A 19,492-nucleotide genomic window follows, 5' to 3' on the forward strand; every position below is an offset into this window, starting at 1 on the left:
CCGGAGCCATTTTTGTACAAACAACATACAAAACTCTCCTCTAAGGGACCAGGTGTATGAATGCGACCATAAGAAAAAAAAAAATATAACTGCACATGCTTTTCAATCTCCGTAGTAATATTTAGAGAAAGTAACATGAGAGACGACCTATTTTATCCGATGAATCAAGGAAAAATAGATCTTGATCCTCGCATATTCAAACAAAGACGTGATCCGATCGATGTGCTAACGTTGCTCTCATGGATATACAATCGCAGAAGCAAGTCTCACAGATGCACCCTAAAATCATGAAAACTGAATTACGCCAATGCAAAACAAGCAAGCACCGATCTCACCAATAATGCTGGACGCTGCAGCTTAAAAGTGCCCATCAAAATAATACAAAGACAAATGTCTGACCTTCACAAATCGCCAGCAGACGATAAGATCCTGACAGCTTCAGGCGGAGACCAAAAGAAGACTGGCTGCCTGACTACATGGCCCTATCGACCTTGAACCTTGGCCCCAAGCGGACTGACTGAATGACTAGTCTCCTCACTCAAGATACGGTGTAAAGACGTGCTTTTGCACTACTCCGCCAAAGATAAGATTTCGCTAGGGGAGTGAAACTTGCACCATACAGACTTTGGGTCAAATGACTAATTCGTAACTAGCACAATGTTACATTATGTTTTGAAAATTTGACGCAAAAAGCATGACAAGTTTATAAGAACGCAAAAACTGCAAGACTGTCAAAATTTTACAGAAACTCGAAATTGAACGCGATCTTCAATGCTAGATACTTTTAATCTTCTGCACAACGAATCTGTATCAGTAATTCTGTAGAAAACCCAAAGAGATTCTTGTCATAACTGAAGTACACAAATGGCAAGACGCAGTCAATACATTCAGTGAAAAATACCAATGGCAATGCTACTGATGACAGTACAACTATAGCAGATTTACCGAACGTGGCTTTCTGAAATTCCTTCATCAAAGATGACGAAGTAAGTTTCCAGAATTTAACCAAAGACATCTTCCAACATGACTAGCTTTGGAGTAGCTACCCTCGGTGGAGCGAAGCAGCTTAAATCACTTAAGAAATGAAAGTACTCCGGTCAACATTGCATAACAGTTATTTGTCTTTCAAAGTCCGCTGATACAACTGCTCATTACTGAGCAACCATGTACAACCTTTCGCTAGTTAAAGATGCCTACTCACTTAAAGACTGGAAATTTGCGCAGTTCATACCAATACTCAGTAAAGGAAATAGGACTGATCTGCTGAATTACAGACCCATATTACTAACGCCGATTTGCACTAGCATGCTGGAATATATACTATTTTCGAGCATTATGAATTACCTCAAAAAAAAAACAATTTATTTACAAATAGCCAACACCGATTCGGAAAATATCGTTCTTGTGAAACACAACTAGCTCTTTATTCTCACGAAGTAATCAGTGCTTTTGATATGGGGTATTAGACTGAATGCAAATTTTTAGATTACCAGAAGGCTTTTGACACCGTTCCTCCCAAGCGACTTCTAATCAGATTGAGTGCCCGTGGAGTTTCGTCTCAGTTGTGTGACTGGATTTGTGATTTCAGAAAGGTCACATTTCAGAACAACTGACGGAAATCTATCGAGTAAAACGGACGCAAAATCTGGCGATCAGGAAAAAATTATTTCAGGCCCTCTGCTGTTCTTGATCTACATAAAATGAGCATCCCTCTGTGACTGTTTGTAGATGATGCTGTCATTTACCACCTGATGAAGTCATCAGATGATCAAAACCAATTGGAAAACGATTTGGGCAAGATATCTGTATGGCGAGAAATTGGCAAATGATTCTAAATAATGAAAAATGTGGCTTCATACACACAAGAACTACAAGGAATTTGCTTATAGTGATAAATCACACAAAAGTGAATTTTGTTCATAGTGGATGCTGTTGAAATCCGTGACTGTTCCTTTATAGGGTGTGGAGAAACTTCCACTACCAGTCACAATAAAAGGTTATTTATTCGTCACTCGACCGGTTTCGGACTTGTACGCAACCTCAGGTGTTTAAACATGCACCTACATGCTTATATTGCTGTAGATCACTGTTTGAATAGAAATAAAATTATTTGCTGGTGACTAAACAGATACAAGTGGAACAGTTGTAGGTGGCAAGACTTACATAAAGACGAAGTATTGTTTTTATAATTATGCTGTGTTGGGAGTTTTTCCACTCAGTTGCACACCTGTCACTATTATCACGTCCATCTTTAATTTTCTTTAAATTCAGCTCTAATTTGACTACTGTGTCGTGAGCTCGTGATATACGAGGATTTTCCGTAAAATAAGGTTCCCATGGCGCTACAGTCCTGAAAAGCGCCGTTATGGTGGATCCCGCGATTCTGTGGTGTACCTTAGTATCCCCATTCCAAGCCCCTCCTTAGCGAGCTGCCTGCGGAGCTGTCTTGCCTTGGCTTGCCGTACGTCATGGATCTCCCCCTAGCTTCGCCAGGTGTGAGGTGCACTCGATGATCCGTTTCCTGTCGGCAAAAAACATTGCGCCGGCGGAAATCCATTCCCAGCTATGCGAAATCTATGGAGACAAGTGTATGAGCGTACAACACCTACGCAAATGGTGCAGACAGTTCAAGAACAGGCGTACTCACGTCCATGATGAGGAGCGTCCCGGACGGCCGTCTGTGTCTGACGAAACAATCGCAAAAGTGGAGGCAGCGGCGTTCTCAGATCGAAGAGTGACGGTTCGTGAGCTCTCCGAAATGATCCCTGACGTCAGCAAAACCTCTATTGACAAGATTTTGACGGAGCAACTAGAATATACTAAGGTTTGCGCGAGTTGGGTGCCAAGAATGTTGACCGATGACCACAAACGTCAACCCGTTGAAGCGGCCCGAGAACTTCGTCAAGATCACGGAGCTCATGGCGAGGAATACCTCGACGCAGTCGTCACTAGAGACGAGACTTTGATGCACTACCGCAAACACGAAACCAAAGAACAGTCCAAACAATGGAAGCACCCAGAATCGCCGAGATTGCGAAAATTAAAACAAACGCTTAGCGTCGGCAAAGTGATGGCAATTATGTTGTGGGACAGGAAGGGTTTATTGTTGTGCGAGTTCTTGCCCACCGGCACAACAATTAATGCTGCCGGGTACTGCGAGACACTTCAAAAATGGCGCCGTGCAATTCAAAACAAGAGGAGGGGTATGTTGTCCAAGGGGGTGCGTTTTCAACAGGATAAAGCTTGACCGCACACCGCTAAAGCCACCAACGAGCTCATGGCAAAATTTGGATGGGGTATTGTCAAACACCCACCCTACAGCCCGGACTTAGACCCAAGTGACTACCATCTTCTCTCTGACATGAAGAAACACCTGGATGGAACGCATTTCGGCGACAGAAAAGAACTGGAAGAAGCGGTTCTCAGGTATCTGCGCGGCATGGCGGCAGATTTTTTTGACTCGGGCATTCAAAAGCTCGAGCAAAAATGTATTGAACTCAGTGCCGACTATGTAAAAAAATAGGTTAAAGTCAGAACTTTCCAAAAATGTATGCATTCATGAAATAAACATGTTTTACACTGTGAAAAAAAATTGAGAACCTTATTTTACGGTCACTACTCGTGCACTGTGTTTTACGTACAAACATGTAGACAATGGTCAAAGAACTTAGCCATAGGACTGATGTTGCACACATAAAAACTTATAAAGCTATTATAAACTTAGAAAGGTTTGACCCATATTACTATTTTTTTTTTAAATTTTGCCACGTTCATAATGTGGTTCACGAGCTCACGACACAGTAGTGAAATAAGCACCAAAATTTTAAAATACTGAAACATGGACGTGAAAATAGAAACTGATGTGCTACTAAGTCGAAAAACTCTCACCACAGCATAATTAGAAAACGGATACTTCACCTTTATGCAAATACAGACGGAGTGGTTTGAGGCGCCATGTCATGGATTGCACGGCCCGTCCCGCCGGAGTTTCTAGTCCCCCCTCGGGCATAAGTTGTGTGTTGTTCTTAGCAAAAGTTAGTTTAAGTTAGTTTAAAAGTCTGGGGACTGATGACCTCAGCACCCTTAGGAACTCACACACATTTGAGCGTTTTTGTAAGTACAGATATATTTTCGATAAATGCTGTTTAGCCACTTAGAACTGTTCCACCTGTGTCTGTTTAGTCACAAGCAAATAATTTTCTTTGTATTCAAACAGTGATCTCCAGCAATATAAACATGTACATGAATTATCGAGGCCTGAGGATGGAGACAAGCCCGAAACCTGTCCTGTGACGAATAAATAATCCTTTAGTGGGACTGGTAATGAAAGTTTCTCTACACCTTAATTACAGAAATATAAGAGCTGTGAATTCAACTTAATAGTTAGGGATGACAATTACCTATAACTAACTTGGGATGATCTCTTAGATTATGCTGTTGGGAAGGCGCACCAAAGACTGGGAGTAATGGGCACAAAGCTTCAAAAAGAAACGGACCTACGCTACATGCGTATGTGTGATCCGCATCAGATAGCATTTATGTAGAACATCACAAACGTTTGAAGAAGGGAAGCTTGTTTAGTTTTACCGCAAAATAGGAGAGAAAGTGCCAAAGACATAATATGCGACTTGGAGTGTCAATCACTAAACCAAAGGCGTCTATCTTTGCAGCAGGATCTTCTCTTGAGATTTGAATCACGAATTTCATCTCCGAATGAGAAGATACTTTATTGGCACTCACCTAAAAAGATACATATGGTCATCAGAATAAAATAAGAGACATCAGAGCTTACACGTAAAGATTTAAGTTTTCCAGAATGAGATTTTCACTCTGCAGCGGAGTGTGCGCTGATATGAAACTTCCTGGCAGATGAAAACTATGTGCCCGACCGAGACTCGAACTCGGGACCTTTGCCTTTCGCGGGCAAGTGCTCTACCATCTGAGCTACCGAAGCACGACTCCCGTCCGGTACTCACAGCTTTACTTCTGCCAGTACCTCGTCTCCTACCTTCCAAACTTTACAGAAGCTCTCCTACTAAACTTGCAGAAGGTAGGAGACGAGGTACTGGCAGAAGTAAAGCTGTGAGTACCGTGCGTGAGTCGTGCTTCGGTAGCTCAGTTGGTAGAGCACTTGCCCGCGAAAGGCAAAGGTCCCGAGTTCGAGTCTCGATCGGGCACACAGTTTTAATCTGCCAGGAAGTTACATATCAGCGCACACTCCGCTGCAGAGTGAAAATCTCATTCTGGAAACATCCCCCAGGCTGTGGCTAAGCCATGTCTCCGCAGTATCATTTATTTCGGGAGTGCCAGTTCTGCAAGGTTCGCAGGAGAGCTTCTGTAAAGTTTGGAAGGTAGGAGACGAGGTACTGGCACAAGTAAAGCTGTGAGTACCGGACGTGAGTCGTGCTTCGGTAGCTCAGTTGGTAGAGCACTTGCCCGCGAAAGGCAAAGGTCCCGAATTCGAGTCTCGGTCGGGCACACAGTTTTAATCTGCCAGGAAGTTTCATTTAAGTTTTCGTTTCGCCTGTGCGCTGATCGAGAGTGGAGTGGCAGAGAAACAGCATGAACGTAGTTCGAGGAACCCTATGGCAAGCACTTGATTGTGAATTGCAGAATCATTATTTAGATGGAGATGTACACGGAAAACGCTTAAAACAGCCGGTTTTCATGTTTACCTGTCCTAACGAGAATGAGCATCTCGAACTGCTTTACAGTTTGTCTCTTGCAACGTATTGTGTTCTCCAGTGTTCTATAACTGTTTCATATTTTCTTACACACATTTATCCCCAATAATATATACAAAGTGACTTTTCAGAACAAACGTAAATGACACAAGCAGAAAGTGAAGATGGTTTGCAGAAGAAAACTACTCTTCCATTTTCTGTTGGCCAACCATTTGGTCAACAAATAACACAGCAAAATTTTATTATTAGGAACGGCCTTGTGAAACCGCCTGTCACTGTTCAAGTAGCTGATGACACATGTAGGACACACGTATTTATGTACAAGACCTCTTTGTTAACGTCAAGATGTTGTGTACGTACAGATGAAATTGTGGCACATATGCCAGGTTGCACTGCTAACAAACCCGGAGGAACTACAGCGTTTCATAAGTTACGATTCCTTTCCGGTTGGACAACTACTGAAACGTTTACTGAAGTACGTGATCAATATGTTAAATTTTGAAGAGGCAGCTTCATGTATCTATATCATTTCAACATTTTACATATTTATTAGTTAGTTTCATGGTCTTTAGATTACATCGTTTATGAGTGGGTTTTCTGGCGATAGCCTCGTAAATTTTCGTTTCCACTAAAAATTCTACATGAAGTTGAGGTTTGCTACGTTATACATGTAATTCTATTTTCTTCACACACGGAAAAATAGCCCCCTATGGGATTGTGAAGAAGTGTATAAATTATTTCACTTTGGTAACACATGTTTGCTTGTAATCAGTTGTTATGAAACAACACAGCGTAACCAAATACACGATAAGTTCTCTACCTTTTCTATGAGTATGTAATTTATTTAGCTAGAATTGTTATTACCACCTTCAGTCTGATCACTTCATTAATGCAGCTATCAATGCTGTAGTTTGTGCAAGCTGCTGAACCCTACGTCCATCTGAACCTACGTACTGTAGTCAGACCTTACAGAGAGGTACATGTGCTGCACACAGTCACTACTTGTATGCACAACGAATACTTAATATGGTTCATGCACTTATTCAAGCTCCTTTCCATTTCCTACCACCAAACACTGGTTCTCCTAAGTCAGTTTTTCGACAAGTTCTTCTTAAGAGAAAAACTTCAACAGTGACATTAGGTACATTTAGATGAACATTGTTAATAAGAGAGTTGAGACACCTTTAGCAAGACGTCAGGTAGAAAGCGTTGCAGAACGTATACATAGCAATTGTGCATTGTGTTTAAGATACGCAGCATCCAGTTTCACCGGTACTGATGGATGAGGAAATATACCTCTACAGCAAATCACAGATCTAGTTACTAAACTAAATGGTCTAACAATGTACTGAAGTTCATTTTCATCAAACATCGTTTGAACAGTTCATCAAGGTCAGATGTGTTACGGTCATTGTGGAAGCCAAAAGCTTCGTAATAGCATACGAGCTCTAGAGTCCACGCACACGCCCTAAACTTCCAGGAAGTTCATGCTGATGTATTTAATTCCTCAAGAGCACAAAAGAACCATTGAAAATGATTGAAGGTACTGCCTATGCAGTTACTGAACACATATTTTTATGTTAATTACTAAACAACGCCACTGGGCATTCTGCATGCATAAACAACCTCTGCTTTGGGAAATACCATAACAATGACAATCTTATAATTAAAATATGTTTGTCACAGGGCTTGAGACATGGGACTGTGCTCTCATAACACAGCGCATACTCAAATTGACAATTAAACGAATTAAACAATTAAGCATAATAATTAAGAAAGGTAATCTGCTGGAAAACATAATAATTTAGGAAATAATTTAAGAAACTAAGGATGGTGAAAACAGCAGAAAGATTGAGGTATAAGTAGTAGAGATATCTGTGTCTTAATTCCGAGATGCTATCAGAAGTTTCTCAACGGCGGCTGGAGTTCAAGGTAGCCAGCTAGTGTGCTAGGGGCCAGCTTCAAATATTGCCAGTCAGCATGATGGTCTAAGCCTGTGGAGTCTGGAAAGTGGAGGGGCACGCACAGAGATACGGAGAAAGAAACCCGAGTTAAAGTTAAGATGTAGTTTCCAAGGCTAGAGACCCCTTCGGTGGACAAGCCCGTCAACAAATCCAGCACAAGGGGAAAACAGTCACCTTAAATTTATTTGTCGCAGATAGTATAGAATTAGCAGTACTTGTCTATAACGTTTACAGTTTGTATCTAGGGCAGTAAATTGTAGCGTATGATGTTACTACAAACAGAACTGATAGCTCCGTACAATCACCACACAACCACCTGCTAGAAGGAAGATCTGTATACGGAGCCTGGAAAGTTGCACAGGTGACAGCAATGTCCACTAAATTACAGGCCCGTATAATGAAAGTCAATATTTATCAGGATTTCGTAATACATGTTGTGATCTCACTTTATAAATTACCTCGAAGAGAACGGACTATTGATACACAGTCAATACGAATTTAGAAAATATCGTGCTTGTGGAACGTAACTGGCTCTTTACTCATACGAAGTGTTGAGTACTATTCACTAGGGATTTCTAATTCATCCCATATTTCTAGATTTCCAGCTTGTAAACAAACTGCCCACTTATGGAATACCGTCTCAGTTATGCGACTGGATTCGTGATTTCCTGTCAAAGGTCAAAGTTCGTAGTAACTGACGGAAAGTCAGCTGAGCACGTGAAGGATGATTTGGAAAGTATTTCTAGTAAATTTCCCCACCATGTTATAGTTCTGGGTGGAGATTTTAATTTGCCGGATATAGACTGGGAGACTCAAACGTTCATAACGGGTGGCAGGGACAAAGAATCCAGTGAAATTTTTTAGGTGCTTTATCTGAAAACTACCTTGAGCAGTTAAACAGAGAACCGACTCGTGGCGACAACATATTAGACCTTCTGGTGACAAACAGACCCGAACTATTTGAAACAGTTAACGCAGAACAGGGAATCAGCGATCATAAAGCGGTTACTGCATCGCTGATTTCAGCAGTAAATAGAAATATTAAAAAACGTAGGAAGATTTTTCTGTTTAGTAAAAGTGACAAAAAGCAGATTTCAGAATACCTGACGGCTCAACACAAACTTTCTGTCTCAAGTACATATAGTGTTGAGGAACAGTGGACAAAGTCCAAAACCATCGTACAATATGCGTTAGATGAGTGTGTGCCAATCAAGATTGTAAGACATGGGAAAGAGCCACCGCGGTACAACAATCGAGTTAGAAAACTGCTGCGGAAGCAAAGGGAACTTCACAGCAAACATAAACATAGCCAAAGCCTTGCGGACAAACAAAAATTACGCGAGGCAAAATGTAGTGCGAGGAGGGCTATGCGAGAGGCGTTCAATGAATTCGAAAGCAAAGTTCTATGTACTGACTTGACAGAAAATCCTAAGAGATTTTGGTCTTATGTCAAAGCGGTAGGTGGATCAAAACAAAATGTCCAGACACTCTGTGACCAAAATGGTACTGAAACAGAGGATGACAGACTAAAGGCCGAAATACTAAACGTCTTTTTCCAAAGCTGTTTCACAGAGGAAGACTGCACTGTAGTTCCTTCTCTAGATTGTCGCACAGATGACAGAATGGTAGATAGACGTCAGAGGGATAGAGAAACAATTAAAATCGCTCAAAAGAGGAAAGGCCGCTGGACCTGATGGGATACCAGTTCTATTTTACACAGAGTACGCGAAGGAACTTGCCCCCCTTCTTGCAGCGGTGTACCGTAGGTCTCTAGAAGAGCGTAGCGTTCCAAAGGGTTGGAAAATGTCACAGGTCATCCCCGTTTTCAAGAAGGGACGTCGAACAGATGTGCAAAACTATAGACCTATATCTCTAACGTTGATCACTTGTAGAATTCTGGAACACGTATTATGTTCGAGTATAATGACTTTTCTGGAGAAATCTACTCTGTAGGAATCAGCATGGGTTTCGAAAAAGACGGTCGTGTGAAACCCAGCTCACGCTATTCGTCCACGAGACTCAGAGGGCCATAGACACGGGTTCACAGATAGATGCCGTGCTTCTTGACATCCGCAAGGCGTTCGATACAGTTCCCCACAGTCGTTTAATAAACAAAGTAAGACGATATGGACTATCAGACCAATTGTGTGATTGGATTGAAGAGTTCCTAGATACCAGAACGCAGCATGTCATTCTCAATGGAGAGAAGTCTTCCGAAGTAAAAGTGATTTCAGGTGTTCCGCAGGGGAGTGTCGTATGACCGTTGCTATTCACAATATACATAAATGGCCTTGTAGATGACATCGGAAGTTCGCTCAAACTTTTTGCGGATGATGCTGTGGTATATCGAGGGGTTGTAACAATGGAAAATTGTACTGACATGCAGGAGGATCTGCAGCGAATTGACGCATGGTGCAGGGAATGGCAATTGAATCTCAATGTAGACAAGTGTAATGTAATGCGAATACATAGAAAGAAAGATCCCTTATCATATAGCTACAATATAGCAGGTCAACAACTGGGAGCAGTTAATGCCATAAATTATCTGAGAGTATCCATTAGGAGTGATTTAAAATGGAATGATCATATAAAGTTGATCGTCGGTAAAGCAGATACCAGACTGAGATTCTTTGGAAGAATCCTAAGGAAATGCAATCCGAAAACAAAGGAAGTAGGTTACAGTACGCTTGTTCGCCCGATGCTTGAATACTGCTCAGCAGTGTGGGATCCGTAACAGATAGGGTTGATAGAAGAGATAGAGAAGATCCAACAGGGAGCAGCGCGCTTCGTTATAGGATCATTTAGTAATGGCGAAAGCGTTACGGAGATGATAGATAAACTCCAGTGAAAGTCTCTGCAGGAGAGACGCTCAGAAGCACGGTACGGGCTTTTGTTGAAGTTTCCTGAACATACCTTCACCGAAGAGTCGAGCAGTACATTGCTCCCTCCTACGTATATCTCGCGAAGAGACCATGAGGATAAAATCAGAGAGATCAGAGCCCACACGGAGGCATACCGACAATCCTTCTTTCCACGAACAATACGAGCCTGGAATAGAAGTGAGAACCGATAGAGGTACTCAAGGTACCCTCCGCCACACACCGTCAGGTGGCTTGCGAAGTATGGATGTAGATGTAGATATAGAAAGTCATAGAGTAAAACAGAAGGGTTTTCTGGACTTCCCCAAGGTACTGTTATAGACCCTCTGCTGTTCCTTAGCTATATAAACGATTTAGGACACAATCTGTGCAGCCGTCATAGGTTGTTTCCAGGTGATGTTGTCGTTTATCGTCTAGTAAACTCATCAGAAGATCAAAACAAATAGCAAAACGATATAGAAAAGATTTTTGTATGTTGCGAAAATTCGCAGTTGACCCTAAATATAGAAAAGTAAGAGGTCATCCACATGACTGCTAAAAGGAATCCATTAAACTTCAGTTACACGATAAATCAATCAAATCTGCAACTACGAAGAACTTAAATTGGAAAGAACGCATTGAAAATCTTGTGAGGATGGCGAACAAAAGATTGCGTTTCGTTGGTAGAACGCTTAGAAGATGCAACAGATCTACTAAGGAAGCCGCCTACATTACACTTGTCTATCTCTTTTGGAGTACTGCTGGGCGGTGTGGGTTCCTTATTAGACAGGATTAACGGATACATCGAGAAACTTCTAGGAAGAGCGGCACGTTTTGTATTTCGAGAAATAGGGGTGAGAGTGTCACTGACATGATACAGGATTTGGGGTGGACATCATTAAAACAAAGGCGTTTCTTTTTGCAGCGAGATCTCACGAAATTTCAATCTACAACTTTCTCGTCCAAACGAAAATATTTTTCTGAGGCCGATCTGCATAGGGAGAAATGATCATCACAACAAAATAAGCAAAATCAGAAGTCGCACGTAAGCCGTTGAGAGTGGAATAATAGATAATTATTGTGAAGGTGGTTCGATAAACGCTCTGCCAGGCATTTAAGTGCTTTTGCGGAGTATCCGTGTAACTGCAGTGTCTGACGTCATTGCCACCAAGAATCTTGAGCAGTAGGGTGACACACCATTATTAGGGACGTACAGATCGGAGGTTTTGCCAGACGGACATGCGCTTGTTGTCGCACCACTGGGATTGCACATTAACCGTTGCTTATGCTCATATTGTGATACTTAGACACTCCTGAATATGGACGTTGTGCACGACGTAGTGGCAAGATATAACTACTCAAGCGCAGTGTTATTGTCGTCACTGACGATGTTTTGGTTGTGAGTCGTAATTTAGTGGAGCATAACTAATTAATTTTTTCTGGCTTTTCAGGGTGCCATGGTGACTTGTGCGTGACAAGAGTTTTAATTAACTGCATCTCTGCAAAGTACACTCATGCTCATAAATTGAGGATAATTGCAGAAAGTGGTGCCACACAACGTGGCACTGCACAAAACTGGCGCTAATAGCATAGGCACATAACATAAGGAACACACACGAGACGGATATGTAAGTCCACGGTATTGCTGATAAGTTGAGAAAACCGTCCCGAAACACATGTGCTGCTAACCGCCACCGTTTCCAGCGCATGTGTCCCGACATCAGTATGGGATATGATCACCATGCACACGTACACAGGCCGCACAACGGGTTAGCATACTCTGGATCGGGCGGTCGAGCAGCTGCTGGGGTATAGCCTCCAGTTCTTGCACAAGTGCCTGTCGGAGCTCCTGAAGTGTCGTAGGGGTTTGAAGACGAGCAGCGATACGACGACCGAGAGCATCCAAGACGTGCTCGAGGGGGTTTAGGTCTGGAGAACAGGCAGGCCACTCCATTCGCCTGATATCTTGTGTTTCAAGGTACTCCTCCACGAGGGCAGCTCGGTGGGGCCGTGCGTTATCATCCATCAGGAGGAAGTTGGGAACCACTGCACCCCTGAAAAGGCGGACATACTGGTGCAAAAGACGTTCCGATACACCTGACCTGTTACAGCTCCTCTGTCAAAGACATGCAGGGGTGTACGTGCACTAATCTCAATCCCAGCCCACACCATCAAACCACGACCTCCATACACGTCCCTTTCAAGGACATTAAGGGGTTGGTATCTGGTTCCTGGTTCACGCCAGATGAAAACCCTGCGAGAATCACTGTTCAGGCTATACGTGGACTCGTCCGTGAACATAACCTGGGACCACTGTTCTAAAAATAATGTACTGTGTTCGTGACACCGGGCTTTATGTGTTCTCCTGTGACCAGGAGTCAGAGGAATTCACCTTGCAGGTCTCTAGGCGAATAAACCATGTTTATTCAGTCGTCTGTAGACTGTGTGTCTGGAAACAACTGTTCCAGTAGCTGCGGTAAGGTCCCGAGCAAGGCTACCTCAATACTCCGTGGCCGTCTGCGGGGACTGATGGTGAGATATTGGTCTTCTTGTGGTGTTGTACACTGTGGAAGTCCCGTACTGTAGCTTCTGGACAAGTTTCCAGTCTGCTGGAATCGTTGCCATAATCTTGAGATCACACATTGTGGCACACGGAGGGTCCGTGCTACGACCTGTTGTGTTTGACCAGCCTCCAGTCGCCCTAGTATTCCATCCCTCATAACATCATCAATATGTGTTCATTGAGTCATGTTCAAAATACAGTCACCGTTAGCACGTCTGAAAACTTCTGCACACTTACTGGCTGCACCGTACTCTGACATACACCAACACATCTCTGCGTATGTGGACTGCTGCCAGCGCCAGCATGCGACGGCCGCAGGTCAAATGCACCGCATGGTCATACCACGAGGTGATTTAAACACGCAAACTGCCCACCAGAGCGCTGTTTCAACATGTACCAGAATTATCCTTAATTTATGAGCATGAGTGTAGATCAGATGCGTTATGGCATTCATAAGATATAAATTCTTACATGAGAAATGTTTAGTGCGTGTCCTCTAGGCCGCCAGCATAGGCACACTTGCTCTTGAGAAACGCCAGTGAATTCTGATTTTGTTTGGATTTAATTACGAACATACAAGCAGGAACAAGACCTGTAAAATTCTGAAATTCTGATAAGTGCCATCTTTGGTGTTATTTAGCTTTAAAAAGGTATATACAACTGTTTATTTTGAGTATACTGAGCATCTACTTTTACCAGAATAGGTTTAGTAAAATTCTCTGAGTGTGGTTGTGTTGGAAACTTAATTGGACAAATTTAAGATGTTGGGGTGCAGCGTACTAATAATTTCGCTGGAGGTGAGTTTGACAGGCCGAGCAATTGTGGCTGGCTTTCAAGGACGTAGCACTGGTAAGTGGGCCAGTATCAACAGACGCACACACATCGCTGTAAACTGTTTCTTACGGTAATAGTGCCTTATGCCCAACAGTACCACTGTTCATTATGGTTTGTTGTTCTATCTTCTCTCAGAGTTGTTTTGTTAGTTAGTAACACAATTTGTAAATGCAATTTGGGAATTAATCGGAGAACGACATGATGTTGGAAACGTAAATATTGCGTTTTGATTTTACTGTTGGCGTATTAACTCATGATATATTTATACTGCATGTATTTGCAGTCACTTCTTGTAATCAGAAATATGGTGTCCGTATTTTACAAGTAACATAAATGTACGTTCTGAGTATCCGTCGCATAATGAATTAGACGTTATCAAGTGCAAATTGTTACTGCAGTTACTGGTAGGGTACGGCACACACATTATACGATCTGTGCACGGAGCGGAACAAAAGTTACGCAACGTAGCTTTAAAAGCACACTGGATCGTTAAGTGGTCCTGCTTCCTTTCAAGAACCCAATCTTTGTCTTCCCCATATTATTTTTACACAGACTTGTTAGATTATTTGGGGGTGTTTTTTTTATTTCTTCTGAAAATAAATGTCTTGGGCTTACGTGAGTGAGAAATCCGTAGACTCTTTACCACTGCGTTTACATTACGTTTTCTTGTGTTGACTCCTACATGATACTATATAGTACACCCCACAGTCGGGTGAGTTGTCGTTGATATGCGGAACATAGCACAATTTAAAAAATGGCTGCTTTTATCACCGCCATCTTGGACCAATTCTTTTTACTAATCCTGATTTTACAATATTTGCATTTATCATCGAGGTATAGTACCTCTCGTAATGCACTCATTCCACCTTCTGAAGCTGATCTTCTTGGTGGGAAGTGCCACTGTAAATGCAACCGTTGCACCACCAGTCGGAGTATTTCCTATGTTGTTCTTCAGAAGATCATTCCCTAGAAAAATCACAACAAATATGGAGACTTCAGACTTGTTATCAAATCACCATGTTGTTGTTATTGTGGTCTTCAGTCCTGAGACTGGTTTGATGCAGCTCTCCATGCTACTCTATCCTGTGCAAGCTTCTTCATCTCCCAGTACCTACTGCAACCCACATCCTTCTGAATCTGCTTAGTGTATTCATCTCTTGGTCTCCCTCTACGGTTTTTACACTCCACGCTGCCCTCCAATACTAAATTGGTGATCCCTTGATGCCTCAACACATGTCCTACCAACCGATCCCTTCTTCTAGTCAAGTTGTGCCACAAACTTCTCTTCTCCCCAATCCTATTCAATACATTCTCATTGGTTATGTGATCTACCCATCTAATCTTCAGCATTCTTCTGTAGCACCACATTTCAAAAGCTTCTATTCTCTTCTTGTCCAAACTATTTATCATCCATGTTTCACTTCCATACATGGCTACACTCCATACAAATACTTTCAGAAATGACTTCCTGACACTTAAATCTATACTCGATGTTAACAAATTTCTCTTCTTCAGAAACGCTTTCCTTGCCATCGCCAGTCTACATTTTATATCCTCTCTACTTCGACCATCATCAGTTATTTTGCTCCCCAAATAGCAAAATTCCTTTACTACTTCAAGCGTCTCATTTCCTAATCTAATTCCCTCAGCATCACCCGACTTAATTCGACTACATTCCATTATCCTCGTTTTGCTTTTGTTGATGTTCATCTTATACCTTCCTTTCAAGACACTATCGATTCCATTCAACTGCTCCTCCAAGTCCTTTGCTGTCTCTGACAGAATTACAATGTCATCGGCGACCCTCAAAGTTTTTATTTCTTCTCCATGGATTTTAATACCTACACCGAATTTTTCTTTTGTGTCCTTCACTGCTTGCTCAATATACAGATTGAATAACATTGGGGAGAGACTACAACCCTGTCTCACTCCCTTCCCAACCACTGCTTCCATTTCATGCCCCTCAACTCTTATAACTGCCGTCTGGTTTCTGTACAAATTGCAAATAGCCTTTCGCTCACTGTATTTTACCCCTGGCACCTTCACAATTTGAAAGAGCGTATTCCAGTCAACATTGTCAAAAGCGTTCTCTAAGTCTACAAATGCTAGAAACGTAGGTTTGCCTTTCCTCAGTCTAGCTTCTAAGATAAGTCGTAGGGTCAGTATTGCCTCACATGTCCCAACATTTCTATGGAATCCAAACTGATCTTCCCCGAGGTCAGCTTTTACTACTTTTTCCATTCGTCTGTAAAGAATCCGCGTTAGTAATTTGCAGCCGTGACTTATTAAACTGATAGTTCGGTAATTTTCACATTTGTCAACACCTCCTTTCTTTGGGATTGGAATTATTATATTCTTATTGAAGTCTGCGGGTATTTCGCCTGTTCCATACATCTTGCTCACCAGATGGTAGAGTTTTGTCAGGACTGGCTCTCCCGATGCCGTCAGTAGTTCTAATGGAATGTTGTCTACTCCCGGGGCCTTGTTCCGACTCAGGTCTTTCAGTGCTCCGTCAAACTCTTCACGTAGTATCGCATCTCTCATTTCATCATCATCTACATCCTCTTCCATTTCCATAATATTGTCCTCAAGTACATCGCCCTTGTATATACCCTCTATATACCCCTTCCACCTTTCTGCTTTCCCTTCTTTGCTTAGAACTGGATTTCCATCTGAGCTTTTGATATTCATACAAGTGGTTCTCTTTTCCCTGAAGCTCTCTTTAATTTTCTTGTAGGCTGTATCTATCTTACCACTAGTGAGATAAGCCACTACATCCTTACATTTGTCCTCTAAACATGCCTGCTTAGCCATTTTGCACTTGCTGTCGATCTCATTTTTGAGACGTTAGTATTCCTTTTTGCCTGCTTCATTTACTGCATTTTTATATTTTCTCCTTTCATCAATTAAATTCAGTATTTCTTCTGACACCCAGGGATTTCTACTAGCCCTCGTCTTTTTACGTACTTGATCGTCTGCTGCCTTCACTACTTCACCCCTCAAAGCTACCCATTCTTCTTCTACTGTATTTCTTTCCCCCATTCCTGTCAATTGTTTCCTTATGCTCTGCCTGAAACTCTGTACAACCTCTGGTTCTTTCAATTTATCCAGGTCCCTTCTTCTTAAATTCCCACCTTTTTCCAGTTTCTTCAGTTTTAATCTACAGGTCATAACGAATAGATTGTGGTCAGAATCCACATCTGCCCCTGGAAATGCCTTACAATTTAAAACCTGGTTCCTAAATCTATGTCTTACCATTATATAATCTATCTGATACCTGTCAGTATCTCCAGGCTTCTTCCATGTATACAACTTTCTTTCATGATTCTTGAAACAAGTATTAGCTATGATTAAGCTGTGCTCTGTGCAAAATTCTACCAGGCGGCTTTCTTCTTTCATTTCTTACCCCAATCCATATTCACCTACTACGTTTCCTTCTCTCCCTTTTCCTACTGACGAATTCCAGTCACCCATGACTATTAGATTTTCGTCTCCCTTCACAATCTGAATAATTTGTTTTATTTCATCATACATCTCTTCAATTTCTTCGTCATCTGCAGAGCTAGTTGGCATATGAACTTGTACTACTGTAGTAGGCGTGGGCTTCGTATCTATCTTGGCCACAATAATGCGTTCACTATGCTGTTTGTAGTAGCTTACCCTCATTCCTATTTTCCTATTCATTATTAAACCTACTCCTGCATTACCCCTATTTGATTTTGTGTTTATAATCCTGTAGTCACCTGACCAGAAATCTTGTTCCTCCTTCCACCGAACTTCACTAATTCCCACTATATCTAACTCTAACCTCTCCATTTCCCTTTTTAAATTTTCTAACCTACTTTCCCGAGTAAGGGATCTGACATTCCACACTCCGATTCGTAGAATGCCAGTTTTCTTTCTCCTGATAATGACCGCCCGTAGATCCGAATGGGGGACTATTTTACCTCCGGAATACTTTACCAAAGAGGACATCATCATCATTTAACCATACAGTAAAGCTGCATGCCCTCGGGAAAAAATTACGGCCGTAGTTTCCCCTTGCTTTCAGCCGTTTGCAGTACCAACACAGCAAGGCCATTTTGGTTAGTGTTACAAGGCCAGATCAGTCAATCATCCCGACTGTTGCCCTTGCAACTACTGAAAAGGCTGCTGCCCTTTTTCAGGAACCACACGTTTGTCTGGCCTCTCAACAGATACCCCTCCTTTGTGGTTGCACCTACGGTACGGCTATCTGTATCACTGAGGCATGCAAGCCTCCCCTTCAACAGCAAGGTCCATGGTTCATGGGGGGGCTAATCACCATATATATCCGGAATAGTGTTGAACTTTTAATGCGTTGAACCATGTAAGACGAAACAATAAGGATATTCTAAGCAATATGTAATAATTTCATCGTATTCTGCTCATCCTTCACCTCTGTTCACCTCTGTTACAGCTGCTGAATGCCTCCTACTCCTACTACGCTCTGCTGGGCCAAATCAACAAACGCCAGATGAAGGACTCGGCGCAGGGAAGTTAACTGAGCTGGGTACTGCATGGACATCCGTCTAACAGTGATTTCCACCGCCGTTTCAGTTGTATGTCTGTCATATAGTATCCCTCGGAAGCACACGAGAGATGTTTCTAAAAGATTTCTGTAACTTGGTTGACGGAAAAAAAGAATGTTCTTCACATGAGCCATACTAATGAATGTATTCAGTCACTTGAGCTTTTCTAAGGCGCAATTACTTAGTTCTAAAGGTATAGTTACACATCACGTAATATTTTATATTATGTGTTGTCTTGCATATCAACTGATATTAAACTCAATGAAGATTGCAAGATGTAAAATGTATACCAGTGCTCTAGATTTTATACCCGATAAGATATGTTCCTTCGCTGTTCACAAGTAAATTCCTTTCATTTATCTACAACGCCCATATTTTTGTAATATAAAGGTCTAAAGAAATAACAAAAGCAATTTTTGCAGAGATGTTACAACATACGTTTCCACAACCTATGTCCTAAGTGTTGAATGAAGCGCTATTGCTTACTGTGACATTAACGACGAGATATCAGTGGCGAGTAAGAAAAGTTTACATAAGATCTATGACAGCGCTGTTCCTCCCTTTCACTGTTGTTGTTTTATGTCCAGAGACTAGTTTGATGCAGTTTTGATGAAACATGTTGCTCGTTCTCGTCAGTTTGCAGTTTTTCAGCAAACATTAAAGCACTCTCTTTGGTGAACTTCTGCTGACTGCAAGGGTTGACTGTCTGAAAGATTCATACAAAACTGATGATGGCTGAAAATGATAATGTCATCCAGTTTCTCTATTGCAATATGGTAATGAGCAATGTAACCACTAACATCCCACAAGAAGAGAAAATGACGAATTTTCATCTTGATGGAGGGACGCGGAGTAATAATAGCTACTATGATGAAAGGCACTGGATGCTCTGGGGAACTGTGTTAGCCCACAGCATTCATTACCAGCGTGACTGGTAGCAGAAGCTTGCGAAAGTGCGCCACAACTCCCTCGATAATGTCTCGCAAACGCATACGCTATAAGAGCACCTGAAACTGAACGTAGCGTAGCAAAAGTACTG

At 42.0% G+C, this 19,492-nt stretch overlaps 1 protein-coding gene across 1 annotated transcript in view; it reads left to right on the plus strand.

Moving 5' to 3' along the window:
- LOC126419481 (odorant receptor Or2-like) overlaps nt 1-18,425 on the plus strand; it is a 48,726-nt gene extending 30,301 nt beyond the window's left edge. Inside the window, exon 5 of the mRNA XM_050086670.1 lies at nt 18,342-18,425. Within this exon, the coding sequence (XP_049942627.1) occupies nt 18,342-18,425 (84 nt within the window). The remainder of the gene's footprint in view (nt 1-18,341) is intronic.
- The last annotated feature ends 1,067 nt before the right edge of the window (nt 18,426-19,492 follow it).

This window comes from Schistocerca serialis, chromosome 9 (genome assembly GCF_023864345.2).
Source record: "Schistocerca serialis cubense isolate TAMUIC-IGC-003099 chromosome 9, iqSchSeri2.2, whole genome shotgun sequence".
Lineage (NCBI taxonomy): Eukaryota > Metazoa > Arthropoda > Insecta > Orthoptera > Acrididae > Schistocerca > Schistocerca serialis.